We start from the raw sequence: 13,912 nt of genomic DNA on the forward strand, positions 1-13,912 counted from the left end.
CTTGGAGGAGAAACTGATTCCATGTCTGGAGTAGGAAAAAAATCAAGATGAACTCAACATATCTACTGTGTCAAAAAATGAATAGATTCAGGGCTGGGGATGTGGCTCAAGAGGTAGTGCGCTCACCTGGCATGCTTGCGGCCCAGGTTCGATCCTCAGCACCACATACAAACAAAGATGTTGTGTCTGTCGTAAAACTAAAAAATAAATATTAAAATTCTCTCTCTCTCTCTCTCTCTCTCAAAAAAAAAATGAATAGGTTCATAGTGGAATAGGGAGGGGGAGCGTGGGAAGTATTGAGGAACTCTAGGTAGGGCAGATGGGTTGGAGAGGAAGGGAGGGGGCATGGGGTTATTAATGATGGTGGAATGTGATTATCATTATTATCCAGAGTACAGGTATGAATACATGAATTGGTGTGAATATACTTTGTACACAACCAGAGATATGAAAAATCGTGCTCTATATGTGTAATAAGAATTGTAATATATTCTGCTGTCATATATAAATTTTAAAAAAAGACTGAATAAACCATCAAAGTCAAAAACACATGGAGCTAAATTAGAATGACTCTCCAAAGCCACAGACGAGAAATTTGAGCATTCAAAACAATAGCTACATTGAGTGAAATATACTGAATATATATATATATATATATATATATATATATATATATATATAATCAGTGAGTTTATTATGATACATCAAAATGAAAAGAGAAAATTAAAAAGAAAAAGGGAAAAAAGAAACAGAAGAAAACTAAACAATAATAAAAATAAAACAAATACAGAGCTCTTTACTCTGAAAATTGGCTATTAAAAGGAATTGAGTATTTTTCCTATTTCTTGTAATTCAAGGTAATAAATATTTGATGAGATACAGTTGCTTTAATAGAATTCCAGATACTGAAAATAAAGGAATATGAAATTTTAAAAAGTCTTTACTTTGTAACTTCTAGTTAAACAATTTATTTAGGCCATGATTACCATTAATTGAAATCATTAGAAGAAAGGTTAATGAGAAATTGAGGAATTTTTCAAGGGAGGTAAGAATGTCCTCTCTGAAAACACTGATCAACCTTAGCATCACTAAAAACAGTACTATGATGTGATGTAGCAGTGCTTTCCAGGAAATATTCCAAGAATATTGACCCTTCAGATACCTAAACCCTAGCAGCTAACTTCCTGTTACAAACACATGCAGGGGCATGGAAAAAGCAAAATGAAAGCACAAGAAAATGAACAGACAGATCTAGAATGTGGGTCATTCAGTAGGACAATTGACCTGATTTCCAACAAACGACAGAGTGGAAAAACAGGGGAAGAATGTTGTACTAGGTTAAAAAAGAAAGAAAGAAAGAAAGAAAGAGAGAAACAACAACAACAGCAGCAAAAAACAAAACAAAACAAAAAAACCCTTGAGACGTAACAAGATGGAATGCATGGAAATGTTTGGATCCCAATTTAGTCACCTGTGAGACAACTGAATCTGGGCTGGATTTAATTAACATCAAGAAATTCATAACCGTTTCTTAATTATAATCATGGCACTGTGGTTATAAAAATGACTTTTTTTATAGTTAAAGAAATACACTGATATGTAGGGATGAATGACATGAGGCCTAGGATTTACTTTAAAATATTTCTGCAAAAAAAGGCAGGGTGGTGCAACAGTGGCAAAATCTGGATAATTGATCAATCTACCTGATGGGTTAACAGGGAGACGTTATGCTATTCTCTTCACCTTTGTGTATGACTGAAAATCTTCAGTATTTAAAAAATAAGATTAAGAAAGGGCTGGGGTGTATGAAGGAGAGAGGAGAAATGATTTGGAATTGGCAATGAAAAGTAAGAGCATCACAGTACAGTTCTGGCTCTGAGGTGCCCACCGTGGGAAGAGATGAAACAATATCCAAATATCTCATGTTCAAACTTCCTCTACACCTATATTCTCTTATCCCATCAAAGCAGTGATTTTTAACTTCAGTGGCAATAACTGTAGGACTTAGATTGTTATGAGGTATACCAATAATCTGTCACTATTTTATTTGGTTATAATGCTGGTAATTTTAAAAGCAAATTAAACAAAGTCCAGATTAGTTCACATAACAGTATAACTCATTCACTTGATTTCAAAAATGCTTTTTTGAGAAGGGGATAAAGGAAGAAAATGCAGTGAGTATATTGGGAACTGCATATAATCTATGCAAATATATAGTTGCTATAAATATTATCCAGCAGTGTTCCAGACACTGTTAATCCCCTGATTCTTCGATTTCTGTCTGACATAAGATACCCTTATAGTCTTACCACCCCTTAGAAGTCATACTTCATGGGTAAACAGGCAAACAATATTAAAATAAGCATTCTGACCTCTGCAGTACTTCTGCTGTATCTACTCAGGGAAAACCCCACCCCTGATTCAGCTGCATTCTTTGTCTCTGCTCCAATTCTATGACAGACAATCCAGTAAATGTATGTATTGGTGTCAGATTACCATAAAGTCATGGAGGAGGTGATTGCTTGGTACTTATCTCTTTTTATCCCCTTTTAGTACATTTTCTTGTATCGCAGAAACTTAAAAGCTAACACAAGTGTTGGGGTATAGCTCAGTGGTAGAACAATTTCCTAGCATGCGAGAGGCCCTGGGTTTGATCCCCATCATTGCAAAAATTATATTTGCCAGCCTCCTCTGCAGCTATATTTGGAAGGTGCAAACGAGGCAAGGACCTTTCCCCCTCTTTTGGCTGTTATTGCTACCAAGCAAGAAAGTTTAGAGGTAAAATGATTGGGTTATGATAGTTTTGACTTCATCAATGCATTACTCCTCTGAAAGGAATTAACTGGGTGGTAACTATAGGCAGGTGAAGTTTGGCTTGAGGAGATGAATCACTAGGGCCTGACTTTGGGGTGTAATTTTGTCCTTGGTGAGAAAATTCTCTCTGCTTCCTGATGCCATGTCCTGAACCGCTTTCCTCTACCACACTCTTTCACCTTGATGTCCTGCCTCTCCCCACACTCAGAGCAATAGAGTCAGCCATCTATGGACTGAGACTTCTGAGACTGAGCGCCAAGTAAACTTTTCCTTTTCTAAAATTGTCCTTGTCAGGTCTTTTGGTCACAGGACTGAAAAAGCTGACAAAAAACAATAACTATAATACACTAATAAAAACATAAACAGAGAAAGGGAAACATTCAAATGTGATAAAAGAAAAATGTTTGTGGTTTCAGGAAAACTCATCAAACTCATTTCCTGTTATACAAAAAGCCCAATTTAAGCCAAAGTGCCCAGAAGGTACCACTGTGTTTTTTTTTTTTTTTTTTTTTAATATTCCCAGCATCTCTTTTTAAAAATATTTTTATTTTTTAGCTTTAGGTGGATACAATATTTTTATTTTATTTTTATGCCTCAATCAGGCCAGGCGAGCACACTACTACTTGGGCCATATCCCCAGCCCCAGTACCATTGTCTATACGGGCTGAAACAGTGAAATCTTGTAATAACTATTTTAAACAATCGCAGGAGTTTTTTTTTTTTTTTTTAAGGCTTCATGTAAAATACAAATAGAAGCCTGTTTCTTAGCCTGATAAAAAATACCCATCTCGAATTAACAGTTAGTCACATGAGGTATTTCTGCTAAAATCAGGAACAAGACAGGATATTGGTTATCAACATTATTATTTAACATCAATCTAGAAGTGTTATTTTATTTTTGGTCAGAGAATAAAATACTATTAAAAAAATAAATTATATATAATAAGGCCATAGTATTAAAAATATAAATTATATATAATAAGGCATATTAATATCTTCCAGAAATTTTCGAATAAATAAGTTGAAAGTAAAAACTATTAAGAGAGTTTAATGAGGGAGTCAGTTAAAAATTTGATGAAAAAGATAAATACCTTTCCTATGTAGCAACAACAACCATTTAAAAAATGGCAAGGAAGAAAAATAATCTATCCAGTAGCCAAATTTGCATAACATAACTAGAAAAAGAAATGACTAAATGTAATGCAATTTCCATGAAAATTTCAGCTTTATTTTTTGAACTTGAAACATCTTCCAAAATAATGTGGAGGATTAAATATTCAAGTACAGTTAAAAAAAAAAAACTCTGAGAAAGTAAAAGTAATACAGAGTCTTGATGGAAGCATTAAAATATAAAGCTATTGGAACAATTTCAATTCCAGAATTGTTGGACTGATCAATGAAATTAAAAAGACCAGAAATAGATCCAACTATATGTAAGAATTCTGTATGTGAAATGTATATTGGGATATTGATGAAGCAAGTAGGAATTATAAATTTTCTTGTGGCAGATAACTTTTTGAAAAGCTATGTTTTTATCTCATATTTTATAACTGATACATTTCATTTAGATATTAACAAAATAACTACCATGATAAGACTTCTGCTAAAAATATAATATAAATAATTAAAGAAATGCTAAAATATGGATAAATATTAGTATTATTTAGGGTAATAAAGCCTTTATGAAGCCATGAAGAAAATTTTGATAGTGACTATTTAAAAATATAGCCTATTGGGCTGGGGCTGTAGCTCAGTGGCAAAGCGCTTGCCTAGCATGTGTAAGGCACCGGGTTTGATCTTCAGCACCACATAAAAATCAACAAAATAAAGGCATTCTGTTCATCTACAACTACAAAAATTAAAAAATCATCTTTATAAAAAATACAGCCTATTGTAAAAGCAAGCAATTTATTATGCCACCTCCAGTCAATAGTAAACTGGGCAAAAAATTTTGCAACATATAAGAGACAATGGGATGGTTTCCTTTTAATAAAAAGAGTTCATGTAAGTCAAAAAGGAAAAGCCAAAATATGTTCTTTGAAAAACATTTTCCTCACTTAAAAAAGAAAAAGTGGGCAAGAGCTGACATGCAATGGCATTTTAGAAGGCTACTGAGCATGTGAAAAACATACAATTTTTCCATAATAAAAGAAACACAAATTTACACAAAACTATACCATTTCTATGTTTAGGGAAATTGACAAACATTAAAAAAATAATAAATCCACTGTCATTGAGTGGATAGGGAACTAAATACTTTCCTACATCATTGGTGAAAGATACCTTTTTGGTAGGTAATAAGGATCCATGTATAAAAATTGTGCCCAGAAATTCTGCTTCTAAGACTTTATCCAGGAGAGTTATAGGAAAAGTAAACTAATATGCTTGCACAAAATTTTAGTATGGTTATAATGGTTAAAAATTTAGTACAGACTATATGATATGAATAATTGAATGAAAGTTGAAAACTCCATGAAATAGAGTTCTAGATAGACAATTAAAATACACACCTAGATCTATATTTATTTGTATGGAAGATGTCTACAATATGTTCATACCAAAATAGTAGAGTTCAAAGAAATAAAACAAGGTGCATCTGTACATGGAAAAACTGAGTGGATACTAAAATTTTAAGAATGGTTATTTTGGGGTAGATTGTGAGTAGCAGATTTCTAATTATTTATTAATTTCTGGATTATCCAAATCTTTTGCCATGGTCATTTTAACCAGAAAAAGATGAACAAAACATCTGTGAAGGAGAAAGTGAGTAGGAGAAAAAGAAGAAAGGACCATTTTCTGGGAGGTTTACTGTTGCTTCAGGTGCATTTTCCTCTTCTAAAGCTACATTTAAAAAAAAAAACTTCCTTCTTTTTCAATGTTCTTCTTTTATATTAAACTGGAGGTGTCATATTCAAACATCAAATTTTATAATAGGAAAAACATAATAATCCATGATGTTGGGTTTTTACCTTAGGAGGAAACACAGTTGGATGGAATTATCAGCCACACAAATCACATGTATTGAAGTCAGGCCAGAGTACATGTCACCTTGAACTGTGTGCTATTCTACTTTAACAAATCCTTTCCTAATGGGAAGGTTAAGAAGGACAAGGCAGTCTTTTATTTATACTTCCAGATAACATAGGTTGTATTTATTTTTGCCCATGGCATCATTGTTTGTATTCAGAAGAGCTTTAGTGTTAGTCCTTCAGCCAAAACTGTAGCCCTTCCTCTTTCATTCATTCAACAAATATTTGTTGAAGTTTATGCTGTACCAGGCACATTTCTGGATATTTGGAATCTATCAGTATACAGCTTTCCCAAAACTTGCTTTTATAAAGCAGATGATACTTTTATAAAGCTGCTACCTTATCCTTCAAGACCTAAGAACTAGAAAAGAGGTTACAAGTTTTATGTGTGTTTCACATGTGAACAAAGGAATGTTTCTTTCTCTTTTTTACTTGGACTGCCAGGAAGCTCAATTTATTTTGAGCCCAAATAGAGTAATTATGTGAGGTCTGGGTCCATTCTATTCTAATACTAATTTTTCCTTCTTTTCTAAATCCTTATCTTACTATTTCATCTATATTTTATTGGCTTTTTAAAACACATGAATTGCTTTGTTTCACCTGTATTCTAATGCATTTATAAACTGCTTTGAATCTTAAATCTTTTATGAAGCTTGAGAAAAAAGATAAACACCATCATGGGGGATAATCTAGAATATGGTGTATTATTCAAAACTACTTGATAGACCCAGCCTGATTCCTCTTAAAATTGGGAGCCATTTCACCACAAAGACATGGAAAGCTAATTTCAGCTTTACTATAAATTACTGCAAATTCTGAACTTGCTTGGAATGCCTGCCCTTGCCTTGAACTCACCCATGCCTGGCTGTCTCTGACCAGATAGCAGCCCTCTCTGAAACTTTAGTGAAAATCTTGGCCTTCCTTGGCCAGATAAGACCCTCTCTGAGCTCTAATGACCTTCATAAATTCTGATGGTGGGGCCAGCAAAAATATAAACTAGCCTTTGTGTTATGCTCCTCAGAGTTTTGTTATCTGTAACCCCCACTTTGTGTAACTTTCTGGGCTATAAAGCTGGGCTGCAAGAAAGCTGGGCTGCTATCTTGTTCCCGTGGTTTTTGTTGGGAGAAGCATCCGGCTGGTGGAAATAATAAGCTTGCTTTAATTTGATTTTAATTGGAGTCAGTGGTCTTTTCTTGCGTACTGGTCTAACACTACTAACATGTCTTTTTCAAATAACTAATGTTTAGAAAAGCTAAATAAATAGGGAGACTTGTTCAAGTTTGAGAAATGAAACAAAACAAAAAAAAACCTCTAACTAAATGCAGTAAATGACTCCTGATTAGATCCTGGCTCAAAAGAAAATATCTACTACAGAAAATTAGAAAGTCTAAGAACCACTGAGGATATCCGAATAAGGCCCATGGAAGAGATAATATTAGTAAATGATTGTTAATTTTCTCAGAATTTGATTAAATAACATTATGTTTTTGAAGGAGAATGTTCTTATTTTTAAAGACGCATACTGACGTATTTTGGGGTGTGGTGTCTTTGCAATTTAGGGGTGATACAGAGGAAAAGTATATGTGTGTATATGTGTGTGTAAATGTATGTATTTATTGCTTATAAACATTTATATGTAAATAAATCAAATATGACAATACGTTAAACGTTAAATTGTTGAGTCTGGCTATTGGGAAGTACTATAGAATTCGGAGGGACAGATCTGAGGTTTATCGCTTTTACCGCTGTTATTATGACATCATCAGAAAGCTAGAATTACTACTACCCCAAGGCACCACAAACTCTCGCGATACTACAGCCTGTAGGAGCGCGAAATGCGGTAGGAGGGGTGGAGAGAAAGACTAACTTCCGGCCTGGCCGTTGTCTGGGTGGCGCGGTCGAGTCATCGCTGGGCCTCACCGCTTGTTTCTTCCATCCCAGCCCCCCGCCCCGGTGCGGGGGGTCGATCCGCCGAGCGCGACGGGAGGCGACGCGGACCTTTCCTATCATTTTGTCTTGGCCAGCGACCCGTCTACCCGCGCTGGGGCCTGGGGTCCTTGGGGCCCGCGAGGCCCGGTCTGAGGGGCCTGGGCCTACGCTGGCCCGCCGTGGGGCCCCATGAGGCATAGCCTGACCAAGCTGTTGGCAGCCTCGGGCAGCGATTCCCCGTCCCGCAGTGAGAGCCCGGCGCCGGCCGCGACCTGTTCTCTGCCCCCGGACCTGACCCGGGCGGCAGCAAGCGAGGAGGAGACGGCGGCGGCCGGATCGCCCGGCCGCAAGCAACCGCACCGCGACGAGGGCGAGTTGGAGGCCGGGAGGGGGAGCCGCGACGGCGTGGCCGTGCGCGCGCCCTCGCCCGAGGAGATGGAGGAAGAGGCTATTGCCTGCGTCCCTGGGGAAGAAACGGAGGACATGGACTTTCTGTCTGGGCTGGAACTGGCGGATCTGCTGGACCCCAGGCAGCCGGACTGGCACCTGGAACCCGGGCTTAGCTCGCCTGGGCTTCTCTCCTCATCTGGCGGAGGCTCCGATAGTGGCGGCCTGTGGAGAGGGGACGATGACGACGAGGCTGCGGCCGCTGAGATGCAGCGCTTTTCTGATCTGCTCCAGAGGCTGTTAAACGGTATCGGAGGCTGCAGCAGCGGCAGTGACAGTGGCAGCGGGGAAAAGAGGCGGAGAAAGTCTCCTGGAGGAGGAGGCGGTGGCGGTGGCGGTGGCGGCAGCGGCAACGACAACAACCAGGCGGCAACCAAGAGTCCCCGGAAGGCGGCGGCGGCCGCTGCCCGTCTTAATCGGCTGAAGAAGAAAGAATATGTGATGGGCCTGGAGAGTCGAGTCCGGGGTCTGGCAGCCGAGAACCAGGAGCTGCGGGCCGAGAATCGGGAGCTGGGCAAACGCGTCCAAGCACTGCAAGAGGAGAGTCGCTACCTACGGGCAGTCTTAGCCAACGAGACTGGACTGGCTCGCTTGCTGAGCCGGCTGAGCGGCGTGGGACTGCGGCTGACCACCTCGCTCTTCAGAGACTCGCCCGCCGGTGACCATGACTACGCTTTGCCGGTGGGAAAGCAGCAGCAAGACCTGCTGGAAGAGGACGACTCCGCGGGAGGAGTGTGTCTTCATGTGGACAAGGATAAGGTGTCGGTGGAGTTCTGCTCGGCGTGCGCTCGGAAGGCGTCGTCTTCTCTTAAAATGTAGGGTCAAGTAATCTGCTCTTTATCCGCGTTTACCCCTTTCAACTCCCTTACACCATGTAAAACACCTTAGTGGGACATCTTCACTGGACACATTACAGAGGAGGAAAAAAAGTAATAATGAATCCTTTAAGTGTTTAGCTAAAAGCATGAATGTGACACTGTAACCAACTCCTAATGATAACCTGTGACTATTAAATCTCTCTGACAGTTTCTTTTTTAGGTGATTTCCTTCCTGCCAGGCTCCGTTGTAGGGGTTACAGAACAGTCGTTCCCGCCTCACAACCTGGTAAGGATCCATCTCTTCACGTAACGCTCATGCTCTGCTGCTTAGTCTACTTTAATGGGCAACATCTCAATTTGTGTGTGTGTGTGGTTTTTTTTTTCCTTGTTTGGAAGGTGGGAGGGGAATCTAATTTGGGCCCTGTCCACCCTGGAAACAGACTTGTGCTGGTCAATGTATTTAAGATGCTTCTTCTGGTTGAAATAGCTGTTAATGTGTCCCCTTGTTCAGACTTGCGTGTACCTAGCTCTTCTGTCCCCAGTGTGGACATGGCCTTGGATGACATCGGTTCCAACTGTACACTGAAACCTGCTTATAGAGATACAGTTTGGAGACAGTGAAACAGGTGAAGTTGAATGGAAGTTCCGAGTTGTACAAGGTGCAAATTGGAATTCCAAACTTAGAGCAACTTTTCAGAGGTTGACAATAAATATTTGAGGCATGCACAAATGTGATAGCTTTTTTTTTTGCTGGAGATGACAGAAATCTCTTAAATATTCAAGATTGCCTTTTAGTTTTCACTAGAAGATATAGAAATACAATCTATTCAGATACAGATTTTAATCTCTCACCATTAGAGAAGTTGGAAATTAACGTACTTCTGTGTTTTAACTAATTGGATGAAGAATAAGAATGGTTAATGAAATGTTTATTTTTTTGAGGACCAGCACAGTGATTATCCTATCACTGTGTATGAACAAATTGTTGAACGCCTTTATTTTTGTTGTATTAAAATTTTAGGTTAAATTTTTGTATGTATGATTAGATATTGAAGATTGTGAAATGTGAATGAAAAAGTGTAAAGTGAGGCTTCACAAAGAATCTCTCTATTTGAAAAGTATTAACTGTATTTAAAAATACTTTTTAAAATTGAGTGGTTCTGGCCACTTAATGATATGATTGATGCTATTTTTCCAAAGAAGGAACATACTCTTCCCTTTAAGTACTCTTAACTATTGATGTCCTTCAGTGTAAGAGGCAATAAATTCTTTGTGAAACATCACTGTTTGATAAAGTATATACGTATTTAGCATCCTTGTTTTTCTTTGTGCTAAAGTGGATACAGCTGTTGGGGCAGAAGAGACGGGACCAGCTGCTGGCCACATTTCCTGCTTTATTTTAAAAGGTAGTATAAGAAATGAGGAAAAAGAGGTAACATCAGGGCTTCTGCTGTCTTTTATTTTTGAAATGTTCATAATTAAAAAATATTTTCCAGCAGTCCAAAGATGTAAGTTATCTTACACATGTTTTATTTTGTTGTTATTTGGTTATGGAAATGGACTCTTTGTTCTTGCACAACTGTAAATGTTTTTTGCTAGATAATACAGTTTGAGACCTATATCGGTCTCGGTTTCCAGTGCATCACAGCATATTTTGTAAAATCATCTACTGCACTTCAGCATGAATGGGTAGTAGCCAAACTCACAACCTGGAATAATGAACCTGCTTATATAAGGGCAGGAACAAGCCCCTCACAATGCAGCTGCATGGATTTTTAGTGCCTACTGAATTTTTATATATATATATATAAGTATATATATATATATATGTACACACACATACACACACACATATAAACCAAAAGTAATTGGAAAAGATTATTTGAAATGAATAATTTGTGCTATCTTTATGAAATATGTTAAATGTAGCTTTTTGAAAGAGAAGCCTTGAATTGAAATTTAACTAATACTTGAACATTTTTGTATATATTTCTTTGTATATAATTTTGTGCAGTACCAATAACAAAAATACGGTGTCATAATAAAACCAGGTTTGTTGATCTTTCAGTCATGGGCTCAAAGAATTTATTCATCTCTAACATGACCTTGGAAAATAATGAATGAAAATAGGAAAAAAATGATTGTTGTTAATGCCGACTCTGGGTCTTAATCAAAAGGTTCTGGAAGCAGTAAGTTTGTTTTTCTAAAAATTATACCATTCCCTTGGAATATTTTCTTCCTAACATCCGTGCTTTTACTGCATTATTTGAAGTTGGGGGCTGGGGAGAAACAGTAATCAAAGCTTTCTGAATTGGGATGTTTTGAAATTCCAAATATAGATTTTTAGAATGTCATTTTATAAATGGCAATTTGGGGAATTACTTGATTAAGAACTTTTGAAAATGGAAAGATTAGTATTATTTTTAAAGCTGCTTTGTTAGGTTTCTTGTGTTTTATTAACTGTCTTTTCTCAGTTTCCATTTCATTATTTCTTTTCTAGTTTTGGTGACTTAGTGATTTTTGTCATTTTTTTACATCAACTCATGGTCTTGTTTTTACATGGTAATTGCATGTATTTAGGACCTATCTAACAGGGCTTTAAATAAATTTGGTCATATTTATGTGTAAGCACATTTTACTGTAAATGTTTGGGTTTCTGAATTTACAACAGATGTTTATTTCAGTATGTAGTAAACAGTATCTTAAAGTGTCCTATTCACTACTTGTTAATTAAAAAAGTTATGATTAATAAGAAACTGTTGTCTTACTATTTTTAGAAAATTGTGTTCTGAATGATTAGTATTTGGATAAAGGAGATTTCTGGAATATAAAATGATTGTTTGACATTTTCAGGTTTGGTTATGTTTACTTTAATGGTTAGAAACAATTTAGTATTTGGGGAACTTTTGTCCTTTTTTCCCTTAATTATTGTGCCTCTATGGTAAAATGATAACAGACTAGACTAAAGATATAACTTTTGAATACAGTGGCAGAAATTCATACATTAATTGAACTAACACATCATATTGACCTATTTCTATCATATTGACTTACTGTTTTCTGTACTTCCTTGACCAGACTTAATTAAAATGTAATCACACCTCTGATATATCCAAAGAAGTGTTCAAAATATTTTAAATATTTGTGCATTTTATAATCACTAAATTAATCTCTCTCTCTTCTCTTTAAACAGCATAGCAGTATCTGCAAAAACGAATCTTTTCCTACAACCTGTTAACTGACTGGACTGATGGTAACAAAGTAATTGTGGGAGCCATGTCGGTCAAAAATTTGGCATCTGCTGAAAAAAAATGAATGCCATTTTCAAGTTCCCAAATTACTTCTATACTGATTTCACTTTCCAGAAATGGAGATATGAAAAGATTCTCTGGAATGCTTGAAAGACTTAATAGAAATACATGAGACTAAGTTAATTTTGGAACAAAATTATACTTTTCTTTCATGGGAGTGATACTTAGTTCTTTGCATACTTTTTAAACATTGTAACCATTGGAGAAGAGAATTATAGTATTTGATCAAGAAATATATTAGATTCTTTAATAATCAAGAGCACATTCTATGGAATTACATATAGTGGACTAGAATTACATAAACAGGCCATCAGTGATTACAAAGCATATAAAGAGTTTGTATTTATTTCCTGGAACATAAGAGCTAATTTGGAGGACAGATAGACATCTTGCTGAGTAGAATATAAAAGTTAATGTAAAGTTCTTAACTATAAAGGGTAGTTTTGTTTAAATAGATGCATTGATTTGCCTGTAAATTTTGAAAAAAATTATGACAAAATGTATGGGTAGTTATTTGCAATCTAGGGTAACACTAGGATGTGTGGATTCTGAGATCGTGGATTCTTGAGCTTTTTCTGAGTACTTGATACTGTGTTTTTTTTTTTTTTTTAATATTGAGGTTTCTCATGAGTTTCTGTTTTATATTAAAATCTGTAGTGTTATATAAGGGCTTTAGTATTCTGGATAATGGGAGTGGCTTTTTTGTGGCATATGGTTGTTTTACAATATTTTTCTGGTTTGTTGTAAGTATGAAAAAAACTCAAAAACTCTGGATTGTTTTATCTCATTTTTGTTGGGTTAATACATTTTCTCACCTGGTTTGGACTGTCATTTTAATGACTCACTTGGGAATTGTGTAGATGATAGAAGAGGGAAAGGGTAGGAGTTAGGCTGTATTTCACAATAGCTTTGAAATTGGCCTTTGTGTGTTATTATTCAAAATGTATTCAGTCTACCTAGTTTCTTATAATCTAAATGTTTTAGTTGCCTGTAAAGCCAAGCAGTAAAAATCATTCCCACTGACTTATACTTAAGTGGCTAATGCTCCTAAAGGACAGGTGATTCTACAAGTAAAGGTTTAGGTGCCAGTAATTTTTGGTGAGCATTAATTCATTACTTTGATAGAATACAAATTGGATAATTCATCAATAATGAGTGATTATCTTTTTAATATATATAGTTCAGCATTTTGATGGCATAAATTAAGGATCTCACCAAATTAATCTGATGACTCTTCAAAGTGTAATAGATATTAAGATACTTAGAAGTATTTATTCCCCCCTCTCCATTTGCTATCAGTACAGTTTTGAGACCCTTCTAAATGTTTATATTTTTTTCCTGAGCTTTTTTTCATTTAGTTACCTTCTAAGCCAGGGGTTCAGAGGGGAAGGTCTTCCATTAGAAACTTGAGAATGCTGTTTGGTCAGCATAGTATTTTTCATATTTGAAGCAGAATACTTTTATGTGTACTCTAAATATTCAGCCACTTCTTGTTTATAAGTACTAATTTTTTTGTTGACCTAAAATTATTAATTTTGCTCAATTTTCACATTTAAAAGTCTAG

At 36.4% G+C, this 13,912-nt stretch overlaps 1 protein-coding gene across 16 annotated transcripts; it reads left to right on the plus strand.

Moving 5' to 3' along the window:
* Positions 1–7,696: 7,696 nt before the first annotated feature.
* Positions 7,697–13,167, plus strand: CREBZF (CREB/ATF bZIP transcription factor). Of its 16 annotated transcripts, none has more exons than XM_081281505.1 (4): positions 7,697–9,034; positions 9,246–10,443; positions 11,106–11,226; positions 12,231–13,167. In XM_081281505.1, exons 1-2 carry the CDS (start codon positions 7,962–7,964, stop codon positions 9,259–9,261), a joined length of 1,089 nt encoding a protein of 362 aa, XP_081137631.1. In that variant the 5' UTR covers positions 7,697–7,961; the 3' UTR covers positions 9,262–10,443; positions 11,106–11,226; positions 12,231–13,167. The 16 variants fall into 16 exon arrangements, with proteins under 16 accessions (XP_081137631.1, XP_081137634.1, XP_081137621.1 ...); XM_081281508.1 differs by having other exon boundaries at positions 9,246–9,663; positions 10,375–10,443; positions 11,106–13,167; XM_081281495.1 differs by lacking the exon at positions 11,106–11,226 and having other exon boundaries at positions 9,246–9,663; positions 10,375–10,443.
* The last annotated feature ends 745 nt before the right edge of the window (positions 13,168–13,912 follow it).

Source organism: Spermophilus citellus (assembly GCF_964194105.1).
Source record: "Spermophilus citellus genome assembly, chromosome: 2".
Lineage (NCBI taxonomy): Eukaryota > Metazoa > Chordata > Mammalia > Rodentia > Sciuridae > Spermophilus > Spermophilus citellus.

What these genes read in the sequence shown, in the direction of transcription:
- CREBZF (XM_081281493.1), top strand. Translation starts at nt 7,962, where the DNA reads ATGAGGCATAGCCTGACCAAGCTGTTGGCAGCCTCGGGCAGCGATTCC.